Genomic DNA, 21,877 nt, shown 5'->3' on the forward strand with positions numbered 1-21,877 from the left:
TCTAGCACCCTAACTCCAAACAATGTCAGAATCTGAGGTGTTAGGGGTTAGGGATTCAACATGAATTTGGGGAGTGCACAATTCAGCCCATAACACTGAATTTAGGTCTTCCCTCCCTCCCTTTTTTCCTTCCTGAGCACCTACTGTACTATGTGCCAGACATTCTGCTAAGTTCTGGTAATGGTAAAGCAACAGATGTGGTTTACAGTGAGGTAGGGAAGACATTTATAAGGTGAAAACGCCATGCAGATATTATGCTTTGGTAATGGGGATGGCAGGAAAGCATTGCCCATTCTTTCAGCCTCCCAACCTGTTAGTCGGCTGAAAGATCCCTTAATCAATAAAGAAATAAAAAATAAATAAAAATCACTGTAAACATCTTTAAAAAAATTAAAATTTAAATAAAAAAAAACATGTGAGATTACAGTTGATGAGTCAGCTGCTCAAACCTGAGAGGCTGGTTTGTCTCAAAGCAGCACAAGTCTGTTGTCAGCCAGCAGGTGGCGCTACCTGAACCAGCCCTTGACTAGAAGCCTGGCCTCTCCCATCTCCCTGACTCCGCCTCCTCCATGCGCATGGCCCCGCCCCCTACGTATTCCGCGCACACTCCCCGAACGCGCTGCTTTAACGGTAGGGGCGGGGTCAGACGGCCACGCCTGCGCAATAGAGACAGGGGGCGGGCCCAGGCGGCGTTGGAGGCGGAGAAAAGCAACGCAAGCTGATGCGACGCCATTTGCTGCCGGCCGTGCGTGTGTAAAGCTGATCTCAGAAGAGCTCGGTCTCGGGACTCGTCCACGCACGCTACCGGCCTCTCGCGCCCGCTTGGTACCGCGGGGCTCCACGCGTCACCCCCCGCGCCCCTCGGAGAAATCGCCGCCGCCGCCGCCGCCCGAGTAAGAGTCCGAGTCGCCGCGCGGCCTCTGCTCCCGCCATGCCCAAGAATAAAGGTAACGCAGCCGGACCCCAGGACCACGACTCCCCTCTGCCGGCTCTCCCGGCTCTCCTTGCGGCTTCCGGGCTAGCCCGGGCCGCAGTGACCTTCCTCTCCGCCCGGCCTGCGGATGCCTGGGCCATCGGGACGCCGGCCCGGGCTGGGGAGAGGAGCTGGGAAGTTACTCCTGCCTCCTTCCACTTTGGTCACATTGGGGTGGAGCCGACGCCATTTTTGTAGGGCCTCCTGCGGGAGAATGTGGGCTTTGGCTCCTGATTGGCGCCACAGTGACCTCGGCGTGGTGGGGGTCCACGGGGTGACCTCCCCTGGGGCGGCGTGGGGTTCGCCAATGGGCGCTTTGGGCCGCCGGCAAGGGGAGTTAACGCCTGGACGCAGTTCTTAACTTTTAGAAGGTGATGCTTGCTTTAGTGACCATCAGGTACCTCTACATGGGCTTCTTTATGGACAGAAGTTGGATATAGTTGAGACTACTCCTCTCTTGTAAACAGTGGATGCAATTTTGAGGTTCATCTCTAGAGATAATACCCGTCCCCATCCCTTTACGGAGTTTAACACCCCCCCCCCCCCCAATACTCGTTCCATATTTAGCCAAGTTTTCTAGTTTTGTTTCAGATTTATATATATATATATATATATATATATATATGTGTGTGTGTGTGTGTGTGTGTGTGTAGTGTGTATATATACATACATACATATATGTATATATGTGTATATATACATACACACATGTATATATATAGTGTATAGTGCTGGAAGTAAAGACCTTTAAGTTCCCTCCATTCTGAAATTAAACATTCACAAGTTACCAGACTTGAGGATGAGTTTGTTTGGAATTTCCAAAAGGAAAAGCCCAGTCTAGGTAAAAGCAGAACAGTCCTAAAGAAAATCTCTCTTTTTTAGACTTACGAGTGTTTCTCCTTTTTGAGCATCCTTCTAATTTCTCAAAGGAAGCTGTTCAAGTAGAAACTGGGAACACTGTATTTCTGACAAGAGGAGCTTAGTTCAAAACCCAAAAGAAGTTTCCTTCGGTTATTCATCCGGAGACCCCCTGCCCTGACCTGGCCTAATTCTGTTTTTTTCTACTGGCTACAGCTTTTCCACCTCCTTTCCTCTGTAGCTGTCCCCTCTCCTTTCATCCCTGGGAATACTTGGTTGCAGTTTCTGCAGGGCAAGCTACCTGATTGCCCTTAAAATCTACCTTGTAGGTCCTTTTTTTAAAATATATTTTTTATTGATTTTGTACAGAGAGGAAGGGAGAGAGAGAGAGAGAGTTAGAAACATCGATGAGAGAGAGTCATTGATCAGCTGCCTCTTGCACAACTCCCACTGGGGATGTGCCTGGACCGGAATCGAACCCGGGACCCTTCAGTCCCCAAGCCGACACTATCCATTGAGCCAAACCGGTTTCGGCTGTAGGTCCTTTTTGAAGCAAGGATTTTACTGCTAGTAATTCTTGGAAAGATTGGGTGAGAAAATAGGGCTTTTTAAAAGTCACAGTTTTCTTGCAACCTATATAATCCTTTATTCCCTATGAGATGGTAACTGGATCGCTTTAATGGGTATCTTATTCTCACTTATTTCTAGCATGAGATTTCCAGTTCCTTCACTAGACTGTAAGCTGTGAAGGGCAGTAATAGCATCTGTCTTGATAACATTGGATAGCTACCACTTGACACATAGTAGATGCTCAATAAATACTTGTTGGATTGAGTCACCTCCCTTCTGTTGAGTCCACCCTTAGGTGGATAATAGGTTACCCTTTAGTTCCAAGGATACGACTTCTGCATTCAATCACATCCAGTTCACTTTAAAGTTCAGTCCATTACATGGGAATAAGAGAGAGGGGGTTGGTCAGGGTATGGCTAATTCTGGTAAATTGACAAGTGATGAATCACTTTTATAAGTAACATTTCGGGCATACAAAAATTATAGATAATGCAATGGACACCTGGGAATCCATCACACCTAACTGGAGGATTATAACACATTCAGTTAAAGCCCTCTGTGTCTTAAGGGAAAGGGCTCCCACACTCTTGAGGGCCTTACTACCTTTCATTTTAAAATTACCACTCCTTTAGGAATATGTGGAATACATATATATATATATATATATATATATATATATATATGTGTGTGTGTGTGTGTGTGTGTGTGTGTTGATTTTTTACAGAGAGAAAGGGAGAGGGATAGAGAGCTAGAAACATCGATGAGAGAATCAACAATCAGCTGCCTCTTGCACACCCTCTACTGCAGTGTTTCCCAACCTTCTCTCATGATGAGAATCACCTGGTGGAGTTGTTAAAACACAGATTCCTGAATCCCAACTAAGAAGTGCTAAACTAGAATTTTTGAGAACATATAGGTAAAATTGCATACCTAACTTAGTGCTCTGTATATAACATCTGTGTTAGAGCACTAGTTAAGTATACAATTTTACCTATATGTTCCCAAAAATTCTAGTTTAGCACTTCTTAGTTGGGATTCAGGAATCTGTGTTTTAACAACTCCACCAGGTGATTCTCATCATGAGAGAAGGTTGGGAAACACTGCTCTACTGGGGATGTTCCCACAACCAAGGTACATGCCCTTGACCAGAATTGAACCTGGGACCCTTGAGTCCGCAGGCCAACGCTCTATCCACTGAGCAAAACCGGTTTCGGCTTATGTGGACTACTCTTGACTGATTTATCCAAAGACTTGCCAGCTCGAGTATATAACTCCGCAAACAAATAAGTATGATTCTTGTCCTAATGGAGCATTCCCTTTAGTTCGAAGATCTGGTGTGATTAGTGGCTTGAAGCAAAAGGCACTTTTCTCTCCCGAGGGAATTAGTTTTGGTGTGCCCTAAGAAGGCCCCAGATACTGAATTCTCAGGACTCTCGGTGGGTCAGGAAACGTAGAGGCCCACCTAACCATTGCCCAGAGCGCTGTGTGATTGTACCCAGGACAGGGTAAGCACATGTGATGATGCAGGAAATTAAGTGTGTCCGTCTGTGGAGTGGCCAAGTGCACACTCCTTATTCCGTTTGGGTTATGAACCTTTTGCTGCTTCCACACACTTCGCATATGTCCCTTAATCTCACCACCACTTATAGCCATTCTTGGAAGTGACTGCCAATGTTGTTTAGGGTCTGAAATGGGACAAAATGCTGTGTAGAGATACCCGGATGTCGGGGGCTAATGTTAAGTGAGTCACTTCTTTGAGCTTAGGCAAACTCACTGGTAAACTGGAGATAAAGGACTTATTTATTACCTCATACGGTGATTGTGACAAGTAGGTGGTTGCCTAGTGTCTGGTGACTGACATCTGAACTCTCAGGGCGCGTGATGTAGCCTCGGATAAGTCACTTAACCTTTCGAGGTCCATTCATTATCTTGCGAAATAAAGACAAAATAATACTTATAGGCATAGGCTTGTTATGGGCGATATACTAGAACAGGGAGTCGTCTACTTGAAGCATAAGGGGATGGAAGTATTGAGAGAGAGGTTGGTGTCGTGTTTATAGGTTGAGAGACTTATATTCTGTAAGGTAGTTATGTTATCACTAACTGAAACAAGGATGTTGAGTAAGGACCAGCTTTGTAAAAGAAAGTAAATGGGGTTTTGAATAAAATTGAGCTTGAGGGGGCAGTAACCCATTTACTATAGAAATGGACTAAGGCCAATAGAAATAGGAGATAAACGCTCAGTTGAAATAGGGGGCTGGGATGTAAAATTATTAACATTGAAGTGGGAGGTGAGAGAAAGATAAATTTCCCTAGAAAGTGGGTGAGCAGAAGGAATTTGAACTGAATGAAGCTCCAAAGGGATAGGCATAATAGAGAGGGGGGCACTGATAAAAGGTCAAGAATAGTACAAATGATCCTTCAAAAGTTGGGAAAATGAGAATTGAGAAATGATCAGCGCCGGTCTGTGGACTGAAAGATCCCAGGTTCGATTCCGGTCAAGGACATGTACCTTGGTTGTGGGCACATCCCCGGTGGGAGGTGTGCAAGAGGCAGCTGATCGATGTCTCTCTCTCATCGACGTTTCTAGCTCTCTATCTCTCTCCCTTCCTCTCTGTAAAAAATCAATAAAATATATTTTTAAAAAAGAGAGAGAGAGAGAAATGATCAGCAGTGTCATTACTTAAAGTATGAAAAACAAGGGGCCATGGAGAGTGACAGATTTTTAAGGGCACCAGTAGATAGTGTGGTGTCCTAAATGAAGGTATTTGGGTCTTCAGTTCTCACTCCCACATTTTACAGGGGCTGAAAGCTCGTGTATCTTTTATTCCCGCCTCCCTCTACATCTGGCCATAATGCTCATGTTTCCATCTCAGAAATAATTCCTCTATCGTTCCTCAGAATAATATTCCACCCTATGGTTGTGTCACAGTTGATCCATTTATCTACCAAAGAACATCTTGGTTATTTCCATGTTCCTTTCCTCTTCATGACTAAGCACAGCCTGCCTCATTGTACCTCTAATAAGGGCGGTGACCTTCTGACCAGTTTTCCCAGCCGAGGATCGTGTCACACCTCTGCTTTTTGTTGAAGTATTTTTTTTAATTCGTTTTTTGAATAGTAAATATATTCAAATTTCAAAATATAAAAAGTGAAATCTCTTCCTAAATGTGTGCCATTGCCATCTAGTTCTCTTTCTCACCGGTATTGTTAACTTTTTTGTATATGCCCTCCCAAAGATATTTTATGTGTATATAAAGGCAGATGTGAATATGATTTTATATCTCGATGGCGATTTTATCCTCCTCTTCACCGAACTATATTTGTTTTTAAACTTATACTAGGACGAATTTTGAATATATGCCAAAGTTGACTAGTATAATGAACCTTCATGTACTCATGTCCTAGCCCCAGGCACCACCAATTCCTGGCTAAAACCTTGCACCATCCACACCAAATCAAGACCCAGAGATGGGCTACCCATTGCCATTGGTTGATATATGTCTTTTAAGTCTCTTCATGGGTAGGTTCCCCATCCATGCATGTTTTCTTTTTCATAATGTATCTATTGAAGAAAACAGATTGTCTTAGGATGCAAATCCCCCCACAGTTTGGATTCTGTTGATTACGCCCCTGTTGTTGTTTTAATGGACTTCATTTTTTAGAGCAGTTTTATATTTCCAGAAGAATAAGCAGGAAGTACAAAGTTCCCATATACTTTCTTTCTCCACACCAGGTTTCCTCTATAAACATCTGTGAGCCAGTCTGGATGCATTATTAACTCAGGTCCATAGCTTATAGGTTCATCATGCAGTACATTGTATGGGTTTTGACTCATGTACAGTGACATGTGTCCACCATTACAGTAAAGATTTCTCTGTGTCTTTGGAGAACTCGGTAGTTATTTTTAATGCTGAACTAGAGGCTCAATGCACGAAATTCATGTAAGAGTAGTCCCACATGTCGTCCCCTCTTCAACACCCCCCCCCCCAACACACACACACACACACACACACACACACACTGACTTCCCTCTGGTACCCTGGACACAGGCTTCCCTCCCAGCCCCTGCTTGTTGGGTTTAATTAGCATTAGTGCTTTCATTGTTATAGATAATATTCCATTGTACCAGTTTATTTGTTCACCTTAGTTGCTTTCAAGGACAGGCAGTTAGCACCTTGCTTTTTAACTTCAAAATCAGCGTATCCCATTCCAGTAGCTATAACTAACTTTACCTTTTTTGTTTTGTTTTCTTGCATTATCTTTTCTTTTTGTACTCATACCTTTCATTGGGGAGGGGGGAAGGGTCAGGTAAAAGAGAGACAAGGCAAAAAGTACTCCAAAAGGGAATTTCCAAGAAGGGGGGGGGGGGGGTGAGAATATGTATGTGTTTAATATAATTGGAGATTGTAAAATTTAATGATTGTGTGACTAAATTTGAATTTTTTAAGTGAGTGATTTTTTTAACTGTTCTGTATGCCTCAATTTCATTTTGTTTAGTTTTTCCCTACTGTTTTGCAGATAATGTATTTTTCTTTCCTTAAAACCATTAGGTAAAGGAGGTAAAAACAGACGTAGGGGTAAGAATGAAAATGAATCTGAAAAAAGAGAATTGGTGTTCAAGGAAGATGGGCAAGGTAAGTGTTTTTTATAAGTTAACATCCTTTTAGTAATCATTTTGTTTTTCAAATATGGGATTTCAGTTTCTAAACATAAAACAGAATTAAGCCTCAAAAGTGATGGTTGACAATTCTATAATTTAGTGGGCTTTTTTTAATAGTAAGTGGTACTACATAGTATGTGCAGTGGACCATGGATACTTGAGGGATGCATCTGAAGCCTTTCCTTCTCTTCTCCAGTGCCATTAGCATATCCTGTATAATAAAAGGCTAATATGCTAATCGACCAAATAGCAGAACAACCGGTTGCTAAGATGCACACTGACCAAAAGGGGATAGATACTCAATGCAGGAGCTGCCCCCTGGTGGTCAGTGTGCTCCCACAGGGCGGGCAGCACTCAGCAAGAAGCCAGGCTCACCGCTGGCTAGAGGGCGGTGGCGGGATCCTCTTCTGCCTCCATTGCAGGCGGGCAGTAAGGAGCGAGGGGCCCCAAGACTGTGGGCTGTGAAAGGGCACAGGCCAGGCTGAGGGATCCCCCCAGTGCACGAAATTTTATGCACCAAGCCTCTAGTAATTGCATTAAAAAAATAATAAAATGAAGTTGAATGACCTTTTCTAACCGATTAACACTTTGTGCCAGCTCAAGATATATTATACTAGTTTCTTATATTTTTATTTTGAGTACTTTCAAACCTTCAGAGAAGTTGCAGTATTAATACAATGAACTTTTCTTAAATTGTTCTGTGTGTGTGTTTGTTTCTGGAACCATGTGAAAGTTAGTTGCAGACATAATACTTTTCCCTTACGGTACTGCTTCTTCCTGTGCCTCTTAAGAACAGGTATATTTTCTTACATAACCACAACAGAACATTTGGATTACTTAATTTTAGTATGTTACGTATCTAGTTTATGTTCCGTAATCAAAATTTTCCAGTTACCCCAATAATTTGCAGCACTTTTTAACAAAGAAATTATTTTGATAGTTTTTTTATAGAACTTCGGTGATTTGTTCACACCGTATAAAAAATGAAACACATTTTCTGGCTAAGAAAGCTTTTTTTCCTTAGCCTTAGTCATTCTAGCCCCGATTTGAAGTTGACTTGATTTTGACCACCACTACGTTTACTTTTTCATATCATATACCCCCCCCCCTTGGAAGAGAGGCTGCCATTTATTTTTTTTTAATTTTTATTGATTTCAAAGAGGGAGAGAAAGATAAAAACACCAATGATAGAGAATCATTATTCAGCTGCCTCCTGCATGCCCTGTATTGGGGATCGAGCCCACAATCCAAGTATGTGCCCTGACCAGCAATCGAACCATGACCTCCTGGTTCATAGGTTGATGCTCAACCACTGAGCCACTCTGGCCTGGTGAAAGGCTGACTTTGACCATCATGTTGTAGTGCTAGGTTCACTACCGTGTTGCCCCGAAAATAAGGCATCCCCTGAAAATAAGACCTAGCGCAACTTTGGGAGAAAAAATTAATATAAGACACTGTCTTATTTTCGGGGAAACAGGGTATGTAATCTGGGTAACTTCCACTTGTCAACCCCACAATTAATTTTTCAGTTACATCACTGTATTTACCAATCCTATACAATAAAAAGGTAATATGCAAATTGACCCTTATGCCCTCACACAAGATGGCCGCCCCCATGTGGTAATTGTGGATGATCAGTCCGACAAGGAGGGAAGTTAGGGGTGACCAGGCCAGCAGGGGATGACAGTTGTGGGGAGCAGGCTGGCAGGGCAGGGCAGTTGAGGGTGACCAGGCCACCAGGGGAGGGTAGTTGGGGGCAATAGGGCCGGCAGGGGAGTGGTTAGGGGTGGTCAGGCTGGCAGGCAGACGAGCAGTTGGGAGCTAGCAGTCCCAGATTGTGACAGGGATGTCTGACTGCCATTTTAGGCCTGATGTCTGTGGGCCCAATGAATCGTAATGTAAATATCTGTGTTTTCTGATGGTCTTAGGCTCTACAGCAGCATTTCTCAACCTGTGGGTCGCAACGCGGTTGAACCGCTAGCAAGACCATCGGAAAACACAGATATTTGCATTATGATTCATAACAATAGCAAAATTACAGTTATGAAGTAGCAAAGGAAATAATTTTATTGGGGGTCACCACCACATGAGAAACTATATTAAAGGGTCGCAGCATTAGAAAGCTTGAGAACCACTGCTCTAAAGGTCTAAGGGAAAGGAGACCCAAAATTGGCAAAGGCTTCGAGAGATTGAGAAGAGGGATAGTGTGTACATTTGGGACAAGCCGCCTTGCTCTCCAAAAGTAAAGCAGTCATGAAGAAACCTTTCTGATAGCAGAGATGAGTCTTGGGCTCTGCCATTAACTACCTTGGGGGTTGTCACTCCCTGTCATTTCTTTTACTGCATGTATTTATTCCCAACTAGTACCACCTCTGTTCTAGTGAGTGTGTGTGTGTGTGTGTGTGTGTGTGTGTGTGAAATTACGAATTGATTCGATCATCCGCACACCAGGTGGCTGAGACTGGATGGCCCCAAGCCTGTTCTAGTCACTTTTTTTTTTTTAATATATTTGATTTTTTTATAGAGAGGAAGGGAGAGAGATAGAGAGCTAGAAACATCAATGAGAGAGAAACATCGACCAGCTGCCTCTTGCACACCCCCTACCGGGGATGTGCCCGCAACCAATGTACATGCCCCTGACTGGAATCGAACCCGGGACCTTTCAGTCCGCAGACCAATGCTCTACCACTGAGCCAAACCGGTTTCCGCTCTAGTCACTTTTATGTGGACTTCCAAATTGTTTTTATGAAAAGCTGAACAATATCTTATGCCTTTTTCTTTTCCCTCCCCCAGAATATGCTCAGGTAATCAAAATGTTGGGAAACGGACGCTTAGAAGCAATGTGTTTTGATGGTGTAAAGAGATTGTGTCACATCAGAGGGAAATTGAGGAAAAAGGTAGGTGTGGAGATTTGTTTTCTTTAATACAAAATTATGGTTAAGGGGAGGGGTGGAAATATGCCTACAGTTTTTCTGGGCCAAAGGCCTCATTTTTATGTTACCAAAAGAGTTCAGGAGAGCAATGATTTGCAGATTCTATTTAAAGACTCAACTTGTATCACCTATGTTGTATTCCTGCCAGAAATGTTTAACCTGAATCTAATTATGAGGAAATAATCGACAAATCCAAATTGAGGGACTCCACAAAACAAATCAGGAAAGCGAAAAAAAAGGCAGGGGTGCTATTAAGTGTCCAGTAATGTTCACTTTCCTGAATTGTGAGGTAGAATGGGCTGCCTTGGAAAGTAAAGACTAATGTTCTATCACAGTAGGTGTTGGGGCAGATTTATTAGTTAAAAGTTCCTCCAACTCTGGTTTTATGATTATTTTTAAGTTTTGTTTGTTAATTCTTCTGTTACCAAACTAAAAGGTTGGGGAAGGAGGCAGATGAAGCAACTTATCTAATTTTCTATTCTTACATGCAAAGGCTAGATAGCTAATCACTTAGATAGTTCACTAGGAGTGGGGGGTTCCTTTTTAAATGAATGGTCATTCTTCTAGAATGAATAAACTACCAGGTAGTTAGATAAGAGGTTTTTTAACATTCCAAATTACCGAAAAGTTGAAACAGGCACAGCTGCTTGCTCTAATTTGTATTTTGTTTTTCCTTTTTTTAAATGTAGTTACTTCAACCACTGTTGGGTGAATAGCATTTTAAGGGAATGCTGATTCAATGTTGCTCTTGATTCTTTATTTGTATTTCTCTTATAGGTTTGGATCAATACCTCCGACATAATATTAGTTGGTCTACGAGACTACCAGGTAAAAAAAATAAATAACATTTTTATGCACTTGCCAGATTTTGATGATCCATGCGCGTTAGGAACATAAGTCATAACCGTATTTTAGCGGTTCTGGCCCAGTAAGCCCCTCACCATTTGATCAGCAAGCATTTCATAAGGCATTGTGCTAGGTAACCCGAGATTGTGCTTCCCAAATGCCAGTCTGTGGGGTTGCGTTTTCACTGTAGAAGAAATGCAGGCCATGTAAATTTTTCATGAAGCTAAATGGTTCTTCTTCCTTTTTTGATATTTAAATTATTATTATTTTATTTATTTATTTATTTATTTCCTTTTTAGCCCAGGCCAGAGTTTCTTCTAAGTAGTTAGAATGTTGGCTTATGGACCGAAGGGTCACACATTTGATTCCAAGTCAAGGGCATGTACCTGGGCTGCAGGTACAATTTCCAGCCCTGGTCAATGTGCATGCAGGTCAATGTGCATTGATTTTTAGTGATTCTAAAAATCAATGGAAAATATATCCTCATGTGAGGATTAACAAAACAAAAAAAAAGTTTCCCTTTTGGAATGAGATAGTGAATAGTAGTTAGTGTTCTTAGTTGGCAAAATAAAAATGTAATCTTACGTTGGTCCTCCCACCTTTTTCGTTGTTGTTGTTAATCCTCACACGAGGGTATTTTTTCCACTGGTTTTTAGAGAGAGTGGGCGGGAGGGGGGCGGGGGGAAAGAAACATCAATGTGAGAGACACACATCGGTTGGTTACTTCTCCATGTACCCCCATGAGCCGGGGAATCTTGACCAGGAATTGAACCTGAGACCCTTCAGTGTGCAGGCCGATGCTCTACCACTGAACCACACGGCCAGGGCCCCACCCCAGTTTTAACTATACATCTTAAATTCAAAATCTGGAAAGAGTTACTCATGCGGCTACAGCTGAATGATTCATGCTGCCATCCCACAAGATGTGAACAGCCTGGTAATGGGAATAAGAAAAGCACACAGTTAATTACAGTATAAACCATGCTATACGTGTGTACTCTAAATTTAGATCAGCACTTAGGTGAGAAGATTAGAGTTTGCCCTCATTATCTCAACCTGGAGACACTGTGGGTCTGTGAAATCTATTTGGTTCTACCTGTTGGAACTTAACCCACTGTGTGTTAAATCACATTGTGGTAAAATGTTTTTATTTTAAAAAATACATGTATATATTCCAGAATAAAGAATTAAAATCTTTGCTTTAAATCAGTGGTTCTCAACCCTGGATGATTTTTTTTTCTTTTTTCTTTTTTTTTAATGTCCCGGGGCCATTTGGCAGTGTCTGGAGACATTTCTGGTTGTCACACCTGAGGGGAGGGGACAGTGCTGCTGGCATCTAGTGGGTAGAAACCAGAGGTGCTGTGAAACATCCCATAATGCACAGGACAGACCCTGTAACAGAGTTATCCAGCAAGCTGCTTTAAATTCATACCACTTTAATGTCCGTTCTCTTCTTTTGATCTCAAAAATAACCCCAGAAGTAGGGATAATAGTTTCCTGTTTGAAGATAGGAAGCCAAGGTGCCAAAAGATACAACATTCTGACTAGAAAGTAGCAGCCAAGACCAACTTTTCTGATTTTTCATTTCCCATGATCCTTCTCGGCCCCTGCCATTTCAAGGGTGGCCCAGGGACCAGTAGCATCACTACTTTTGGGAACTTGTTAGAAATGTAGAAATGCTTGGACCCCTACCCCTACCCCAAGCCTCCTAAATCAGAATATGCGTGCTAACAAGATTCCCCCTGGGCTTCTGTACACATTACAGTTATGTAAGGTGCAAAGATAAATTCATAGCTTCACATCAACTAACCTATCTTCAGGAAGTGTGAAAGCTCCACAGGAGATTCTGATCACTTCTACCCTAAGAACCACTGGTACATGGAAAGTGTATTAATTTCCTTAGGTCATTATACCAATCTCAACTTTTGGAGTGTTTGTTTAATAACGCTATAAATTATGGTTCCAGGGAATTTTCGTATTTCAAAAGACTTCTAATCAAATCATTGCTTAGGGATAGCATGACTTGACCAAAGATTCTGATTGCAAATAAATGTTTTCAAATTTGTTTAGGTAGTTGCCCAGAAGAGGGTAATGTTAAATAATCCACAAGATTAGGTCTGCACAGTTCTGCTCTTATTAAAGTGAGATCTCTGAAGATCTTCCCTAAGTTTGTTGATCATCATTTATGCATGCCAGCTTCATACTTGGTAAACCCAAGGATGCTTTTCAGAGGATAGGAGAAAACCTAAATATTTTGCCATAATCCGTTATTTTTCTCTTTTCAAGGATAATAAAGCTGACGTAATTTTAAAATACAATGCTGATGAAGCGAGAAGTCTGAAGGCATATGGCGAGCTTCCGGAGCATGGTAATGTCTCAGTTACTATATTAACCTGTCATGTGCTATTACCTGGTCAGATCAAGGGAAGGGATTTGGGTAGATTTTTGTGGATTTTGCATACTTTTGTGCTTACATGATTTAAGTCTGGACTACCTATACTTCATAATACTAGATACCTTAAGAAAATAACTGAGGTTCTGTTTCTAATAAATATACTTGTGGTGAGGAGTTATATACTTTATAAGCCCTGGATTTCTGCATTATACCAAAGGAAACATTTTGTTGAGTGTTTTAAAAGTCATTTTTCAATGAGACTGTTAGTGTTTGTCTAACTTTAAATGTGAAGCAAGGGTAGTAATTAGGCACTATTGTTGATTTTTATTAAAAAGGCAGTCTTCAATTTATTGTACCTAGTATCACAAAATCACACAGGGTTTTTTAAGCCAACATTCTTTATTTCCTCCCCCAGTATAAAAAAATTATGCGTTCTTAATGCGGAAAACTTAATTAAAACAAAAATAAGTCCCTCACAGTCTTAATCAAAAGGGAAATGTACTTTATATACTATTTTGTAAGCCTGCATTTTACAATAATTTTGTATTATATCTTATATTTTGATGTATCTCCAAACCATTAGAATAATCACACATTTCTTAATTTTTGAACAGAATACTGTAGACCATGAAAATCCTGCTGAGATGAATTACTTGGCATTTCCAATCTAGGAAATGCTAATATATCTGGGAAGGGCTAGCTTTTTCTGGTTCATTTTCATTGCTTAGGGATAGCATGATTTGACCAAAGATTCTGATTGAGAGTCTGATGATCGCTGAGTTATTAGGTTGTGCTCAAACCTTTTTTAAAGCACAGCTGGGAGTTGTGATAGTTTCAGAATTTGTGTCATTAGATCCTGCCTCATTAAAAATGCCTTTTTAAACTAGAGAAAATTATAACAAGTACATTCCATCTTAGTTACTTTGTTGGAGGTTTTGTTTTATCAAATACTATTCTGTATAATAGCATAGTTAAGTCAAAGTTGAGGTGTTGCTAATCAGAAAACTCATTTAATTATATTAAAAGTTTGAGTTGTAAGAGTCTCCTTTTACAATATATTTCAACATTTGATATCAGACCGCTTTTAGTGGGCAATTATTCGTTTTAATAACATCTTGGTTATGTTATATGAGTACATTCATTTATTGTTTCTTTAGCTAAAATCAATGAAACGGATACATTTGGTCCTGGAGATGATGATGAAATCCAGTTTGATGACATTGGGGATGACGACGAAGACATTGATGATGTAAGTAGATGAGCCTTGTTTTTTTCAATGTTTGTGAGTTATCCACAGAGAAACCAGCTTCTTCCCCCCACTTCCTCTAAGCTAAGAATGTTGAACACTTACATAAGGGTATATTTTGAGACCTGTCCATGAATTAAAGTATTCAGTAGACAACTAATCAAACTGTTTATACATTGAGAATTCATCTATTTTCAACATTTCTTCTGAGAAAGATCAATATTTGCTTTGGTGATAAAGAGAGGAGGGGTGGACTGGCTGAAAGAGGGTGAAGGGATTAGCCAAAGAACATATATGTATAAGCCCTAGACACAGACAATGGTGTGGTGATGGCCAGAGGGAAGAGGAGCAGGGAAGGTAGAAGTGGGCAAAGTTTAAAAAAATAAAAAAACAAGCCCAAAAAAAGAATGTCTAAAAGAATTTTAGTTGTAAGAAATATATATATTTTTTTCCCAATATATTTTATTGATTTTTTTTTTTTTTTATAGAGAGGAAGGGAGAGAGGGAGAAACATCAATGAGAAACATCGATCAGCTGCCTCCTTAACACCTTTCACTGGGGATGTGCCCGCAATCAAGGCACATGCCCTTGACCGGAATCTAACCTGGGACCTTTCAGTCCACAGGCTGACACTCTATCCACTGAGCCAAACCAGTTAGGGCAATAAATATAATATCGTACAAAAAAAAACCATGTCTTCTCAATTGAAATACTGGTATGTTAAAAGGAGAATCTGGTGTGAACCAGCTTAACGATAAGCATTGAAATTACAACATACATTAAAAGCTTTGATAAAATCAAGCCCTTTTGCCACCATATGATGTTATCTGCTGGATATGCACTATTGGCAATCTCTTGGTTTAGAGTTAGTGTGTTCATTTTGAGGAAAAAGCATTGTTTTTCCTAACTAAAGTAAAGTAGTGATGCTCATAAGAGTAAATGCCTCATTGCCCTTCTGGTCAAACTTAATTTGGGGCAATATAAATTTATTTAATAATTACTCAAATCTGGTTTGGGCTCTTCTTTTCAAGGCCCTTTAAATAAAAATGTAGTTCAGAAACCACCTGTGAATATATAATTCTAAAAATAATACTAATGTTTGATTTGCTTTAAAGATAAAATTTTCATATGCCTAGAGCATTTGTTCCTGACCAAGATTGTACAACAGAATTACCAGAGTTTTTCAAAAATAGAAAGACTGGTCTTGGGAAAATCTGAGTTAGGCATCACTGAGATTCTACAATGAATATTTTCCTATACCTGATTTATCACGTATATATGAATCTTTATTCATCAGTCCATCTTATATTTGATGCATCTTCAGACCATTAGATGCATTTATGAATTTTTTAATATATGGTACTATTGTACTAATGCTTTATTAACTTTAAAGCATACCCACCCTAAAATAGAAAATGAAAAAGGATAAGGAATAAATATAAATATATCATTATTTTGTTTGTTTGTTTCACTCCTTTTGGAGACCCTGAGCTAGAGTACTCTTGTGACTAAACTGTTAGAGATACCTTGACAGATTTATCTATTATATTCTGTGACAAGAACCTGCTATGGTTGTAGTGTAAGGGGTGACCCAAACATTTGGACAGCTAAGCTAGGGTGGAAGGCCTCTTCGGAAATTAAGAACCTAACCAGAAAACACGCCTGAATAGCAAGAGGTGATACAGAGTGATAGATTGAGAATCTAGACAGGAGAAAGGTTTTCTAAGAAAGAAAAAAAATCTGAATTTCTGCCAGTGCTTCCTCAGGACTGGGCCCAGGAGGCTGGCAGGGGAAAGATAATCCAAACAGTGGTGATTAAGAGGCTTGGTGTTGAGCATTTGTAAGGGTGGCTTTGTCTATCACCTGAGAACCTTCTTCCCCAAGACATTTCTGTAGATAATTTATAAGTATTCAATCTTACATCCAGGTTGACTAGAAATAGGAGAATTTGGTCAGTATCACACTTGTTCCTTTCTTTAAAAAATAATGCTCTGTTCCCACCCCCAAAATAAACTCGCTAGCACAGAAGGAAAGAGACACTACACTTTATTAAGAATATTCAGTATGGCCGAAACCGGTTTTGCTCAGTGGATAGAGCTTTGGCCTGCGGACAAAAAGGTGGTCCCAGGTTTGATTCCGGTCAAGGGCATGTACCCTGGTTGCGGGCACATCCCCAGTAGGGGTTGTGCAAGAGGCAGCTGGTCGATATTTCTCATCGATGTTTTTAACTCTCTATCCCTTTTTCTTCCTCTCTGTAAAAAAATCAATAAAATATATATATTTTTTAAAAAGAATATTCAGTATGACATGTAGGAGGTTGTAAAGATTTACCGGCAGCAGACCAGAATTGAGAAAAGCATGGGGTACAGGATTTCCTCTTCAGATCGGATTTGTTTCCCAGACAGCCTAAGGTGTCCCTTACATGGTAGGCTGCTGCGATAGAAGAATCTGTTTTTCATTTGATCTGACGATCTTTTTTTCTTTCAGATCTAACTTGACCTCCACATTCTGCATTCCAACTTCTCTGAGGACTGTGCAACCATTTGGATTTCGGCTAAGGTTTATAAAAGAAGATTAAAAATTCCATTAGTTTGAATGCAGTTGGGTTAAAGCACACTGATTTGTTTCTAAGGTGTTTCTTTAAAAACCGGTAGTGCTGAATTAAGTGAAATATTAAGCTCACTTTGTTCTTTGGGTATAACGGAACTTATGGGTAAAAGAGTACAGCTACTATTTTTGAAAAGGGGGAGAAAAAAACCTTTCCTATTTCGACCACTTCCAGTAAATAAATGGATGCTTTGAATACACCATTTGCCCTATACTTCCCAATTATAAGTAAGCCCTAGTTTTTACTGGCCTGTTGACTGTACAGTGGCTTTCTATATATTCCAGTTACCGACAAGTATCCTTGAGGTTTTGAACAAATTTAAGGGAAGCAGAAACCTGCATTTGAAATCAGAAATTATTTGGTTCGTTTTTCATATTTAAGTAGCATGTGGCTATTTTTATACTAATTTTGCTATTGCATACATTCTTTTCATGACCTTATTTTGTAACGATAAACATCAGCAAGAAAGCATTTCTAACATGCAGATATTAGAACCTGGGCTTTAATAGCAATTTGAATTTGTAAAGTTAGTAGTTGCAGAAATTGAACACTAGGTGGCACCCAGTTAACATTGGAAATACTGATGTGGTTGTAAATTTTTTTACACTTGCTGTGCATACGAAATATCCCAACCAATATTTTTTTGATCATGTGCATGTATGTTGAATATTTTTCCAGAACTAAAAGATTATTGTCATTTTATTTCAGAAGTCATATGTGCAAGCTACAGTTTTGAATGACTTACACACATGACTTGTGTATAAATGAAAATTTAATTTCATAACAACTTGTACAAATTAAGCCCTTTTCAAACGATCCCTAAGCCAGGGGAAGAGGTAGGAATAACAGCTTAATGAAAAGATAGTCTCCCATCTCTGAATGGAAGAGCTACAGTGGAGAATATAATAAAAACAATGTCATGCTGCACGGTGTATTATACACTTTGTGTTTAGGGTATATTTTATTGTGTGTACAGATTTTTTTTTTTTTTTTTTTTTTTGCTTGTATGTTATTGGGACTTCAGATTCATCCTTTCTCATTCAGTTTTTCATGGCAACTAGTAAAATGAAATTGAAGGCTGGACTAGTTAGACCTCACTAGCTACGCTGAATTCTTTGTGCAACTTTAAAAGGAGAGATCCACCATGTAGCATGTGATGCTTTTATTCTGCTGGTCTCCAGAGAACTTTGCTGCGATAAAAGTAATGTAAAGGGGAAGAAACCTTCACATGACTTGCAAAAAAAAAACCAAGTCTCTCATCAGTGTGCAAACTCTTGAATCAAAATCTGTGGATCTATAAAACATTGTGAAATGAAAGAATAGAAATTTTGAATGGACAGTTGTGGTTTGTGTTTCTTATTTGGCGTTCTCGAATACTTGCCTAGTTAGACTGCATCTGAGCCCATGGGCTACTTTTTAATATTTAAAAGGAACCAGCCTCTTAAGAATTGTCAGTAGTGAGTGTCTATCTCAGTAATCTAAACCTCCTAAGATATTTAGGCTTTTGTACATAAAGGTGTTTTGCTAAATTTGTGCTATATGGGAGGTGGGCAAAAGTAGGTTTACAGTTTATATGGGAAATAATAATAATGCAAGAATGAACTGTTTCATGTACTTACAACTGTAAACTACTTTGCCCACCCTGTATAGATCCTTCCACGTTATTTTACCAAGAATGTTTTAACTCTGTGTCTGTGATACAGTTCATAGTAGGGATGGTGTATCTCAAGTTTTTCTACTTACATCCTCAAATAAATATGATATATCTAAAGATTCTTTAAAAATTACAACGATGGCCCAAATCATGCATTTGCTAGTGATTTTTTTTTTTTTCTTTCTTGCCTTGGAAGTAACAACTCAATGTAGTGTTGCGTCCTTGAAAATCTGAAATCATAATACCCATAATTGAAATAATTGGTCTGAAATTGTAGATTATATCAACACTACTCGGAATTATTTTGTTAGTAATTTATCTTTCACGTGGAAATGAATTGTCCCATCAATATATTTCTAATTGGGCTGAAATTGTAGCTTATGTCAACACTACTCAGAATTATTTTATTAGTAACTTATCTTTCATGTGGAAATGAATTGTCCCATTGATATATTTCAACTGAGCAATGGAAGTGGTCCTTAAGAAAAGGTTTTTTTTGTTGTTTGGTTATACTCTGATTTGTAAAGTACAATGCTATAAAGTGTGCTCTGAAAGAAAATAAAATGTTTGAAATCCAGATTATAGTCTTACTGTTAAGAGGTGTAATAGTTACTACTAACAAACTTGATAGGCTTGCATTTTTCATGTAGTGTTTATTCCACTTCCAGTTAGAGTATAAATATGCTGTATTACTTCAGTGGCTAAGTAACCAGACCAAGTATTTGTGTGAAAAAGAGTTGCTAAGATTTATTTGTTGAATCTTGAACCTCCAGCCTCTTAAAGAGAAACCCCCTCTTAAGGAGCCCGGAAACTATGCATGATGAAAATTCTTGCATTTTATTAAGGAATGCCCATCGGTTTACTCAACACATCATGGCTTCATGGCTGTACATTTAGTTGCTTACAAAACTCTTTGTGACTTGTTGTTAAACTTAGTCTCACATATCATGTAAATAATAAATTATAGGATGTTGAGTAACATCTTTAAATTGCTGTCTGTATTGACTAAAGAGCAACCGAGTAAAAGCATGTTTCAAATAAAACCTAGGCGGATTTATACTTTATTTGTATTATGTACAAATTTAACAGCATTCAGTATTCAGTGTGGCTTGACTGTTAAAGTATCAGAATGCAAGTGAGGTTCTTTATGTTACCTGCCTGTCCTAAAGATGAAAAAGATTTGTATCAGTATGAGGTATTAAGATTTTTATCCTGCTTTGCAAGGGGAAGTTTCCTTTATTCTGTTTGGACTCCGTGAACTTTCACACTACCTGAAACTACCATCATTTTTATCCTTTTTTTTTTTTTTCCATCCTATTCAGAAAAGTATACAATCAATTGTCTTACTATAAGAGTGTATTGGACTATGTCCTCTCTCCTCCCCAGCTGCCAGGTGCCTAGAGGCAGCGTGAGGGAGAGGGAAGAGCGTGGGCCCTGGAGTCAGACAGCCTGTGTCCCAAACCCCGCTCTCCCTTTCCCTGCAGGTGACCACAGGCACCTTCAGCTTGTCTCCGCTTCAGGCTCCTCACCTGTAAGACGGGGGTGACAAGAACAGTACCTGCAGAGTCACAGAATTGCTGGGGATTAATTTGTGTGTCCAGACATATAACGAACTTAGAGCTGTGTACACTGCTTTTCATCCAATATCTAGGATTGTGTGAGAGAGAATATGTGTGTCTTTCATATTCTCCATTTACCACTTCTTTTACTTATAGTCTTTTTAGTCTTGGGTTCCTGTAATGAAAGAAGCATGTAGGTAGAATATATATTTGTATATTCATGTTGACACTTTAAAATCATTGCTACCACCTGGCCTGGGTGCTTCAGTGGTGGAACATCGGCCCATGAACCAAGAGATCACCGTTGGATTCCTGGTCGGCGCCTATGCCCGGACTGCTGACTTAATCTTCAGTAGGGACTGTGCAGGAGGCAGCTGATCAGTGTTTCTCTCTCATTGATGAGCTATTCCTCTCAAATCAATAAAAACATTTAAAATAATTGCTGCCATTCTTATTTAATTTATTGTAAGACTAACAGATGGAAGCCTCCAAATTGCTTGATGATGTTTTGCAAAATACCAACTGCTCTATTTCTTGAGAGAAAGTTTATAGTAATAGTGATAGCTCTGGTTATGTTTTTTTTTAAGTCTTCAGTGAGTCCTTTTACATCCTTTTATAGATTCATGAAATCTAATTAGTATTGACTGATTTGGAGGGTTTTTTTTCCATGTGGAATTATGTAAAAAAAAAATCAGATGCAAAGTAATGCAATTGGAAAATAAAATGAGATCATTTGCAACACTGCAATCGATTCAAGATTTGTGACATTTTTAACTAAAACTTATTTGTGATTCTTTTATGAGATTTTTATTTTTAAAAAATTGTATGTAATATATTAGGGAAAATGTGTTTTTTATTTGTTTCTGCTTATTTGATTTGGTTGAATCCATTCAGTGAGAATTCATATACCGAGTTGTATTTTCTGTGTGAGTGAATTGGTTACACACCTGTGCCGAAGGTGACATTTTCTAATGTCAAATCAATTGTCCAGAATGACCTTAAATTTTCAAAATTATATTCAACGGACCTTATTTTGCACTATGCAAAAGTATATACGTGAAATAGATAGTTATTAACTTGCTCATTTTTAAAAAGCCAGTCTTTTCTGTGCCAGTCCCAGCTTGATATATAATGGCAGATCAGAAAGTGGGGACAGAATCTAAGTGAAATCCTCTTGCTGATTTGATCCACTGGAGTGGAGTGTCAAGTCTAGAATTGGTTGGATTTTTTGCAAACTTGATACAGTTCGGTACATAGTTTATGATATTAAATCTTAGAAATCGAAGAATAATTAGAATTTTTTTATAAAGGTTATCAAAAGCAAACAAACGATTTTTTTAAATATTTCATGTGACAAAACGGGAAGTGTTACATACATCGCTTCTCATCCTGGGAAGTACGGTTGTCTCAAGGAAAAACGTGTGTGACTATTTCTATTGCAAACTAAACTAGCCACTGCTGCTCACGGAACACCACTTTTACTTGAATTGACTGGTTTTTCAAACTTGGTTTGAAGAAAACATTTTCTCACAAGCGAATAAATTAGAACTTTGGAAACTAGTGCCTGCTACC

The 21,877-nt window shown here is 39.4% G+C and overlaps 1 protein-coding gene across 1 annotated transcript; it reads left to right on the forward strand.

Moving 5' to 3' along the window:
• Positions 1-678: 678 nt before the first annotated feature.
• EIF1AX (eukaryotic translation initiation factor 1A X-linked) lies at positions 679-20,744 on the forward strand. Its single transcript, XM_084870057.1, has 7 exons — positions 679-947; positions 6,955-7,038; positions 9,858-9,961; positions 10,775-10,825; positions 13,130-13,211; positions 14,396-14,487; positions 16,972-20,744. The coding sequence occupies exons 1-7, from the start codon at positions 932-934 to the stop codon at positions 16,975-16,977; spliced, it is 435 nt and encodes a 144-aa protein (XP_084726183.1). The 5' UTR covers positions 679-931; the 3' UTR covers positions 16,978-20,744.
• The last annotated feature ends 1,133 nt before the right edge of the window (positions 20,745-21,877 follow it).

This window comes from Pipistrellus hanaki (genome assembly GCF_964339955.1).
Source record: "Pipistrellus hanaki genome assembly, chromosome: X".
Taxonomy (NCBI): domain Eukaryota; kingdom Metazoa; phylum Chordata; class Mammalia; order Chiroptera; family Vespertilionidae; genus Pipistrellus; species Pipistrellus hanaki.

Coding starts and splice junctions, on each gene's coding strand:
- EIF1AX (XM_084870057.1), top strand. Junction 7,039..9,857: donor GTTCAAGGAAGATGGGCAAG/GTAAGTGTTTTT, acceptor TCCCTCCCCCAG/AATATGCTCAGGTAATCAAA. Junction 13,212..14,395: donor TGGCGAGCTTCCGGAGCATG/GTAATGTCTCAG, acceptor TTGTTTCTTTAG/CTAAAATCAATGAAACGGAT.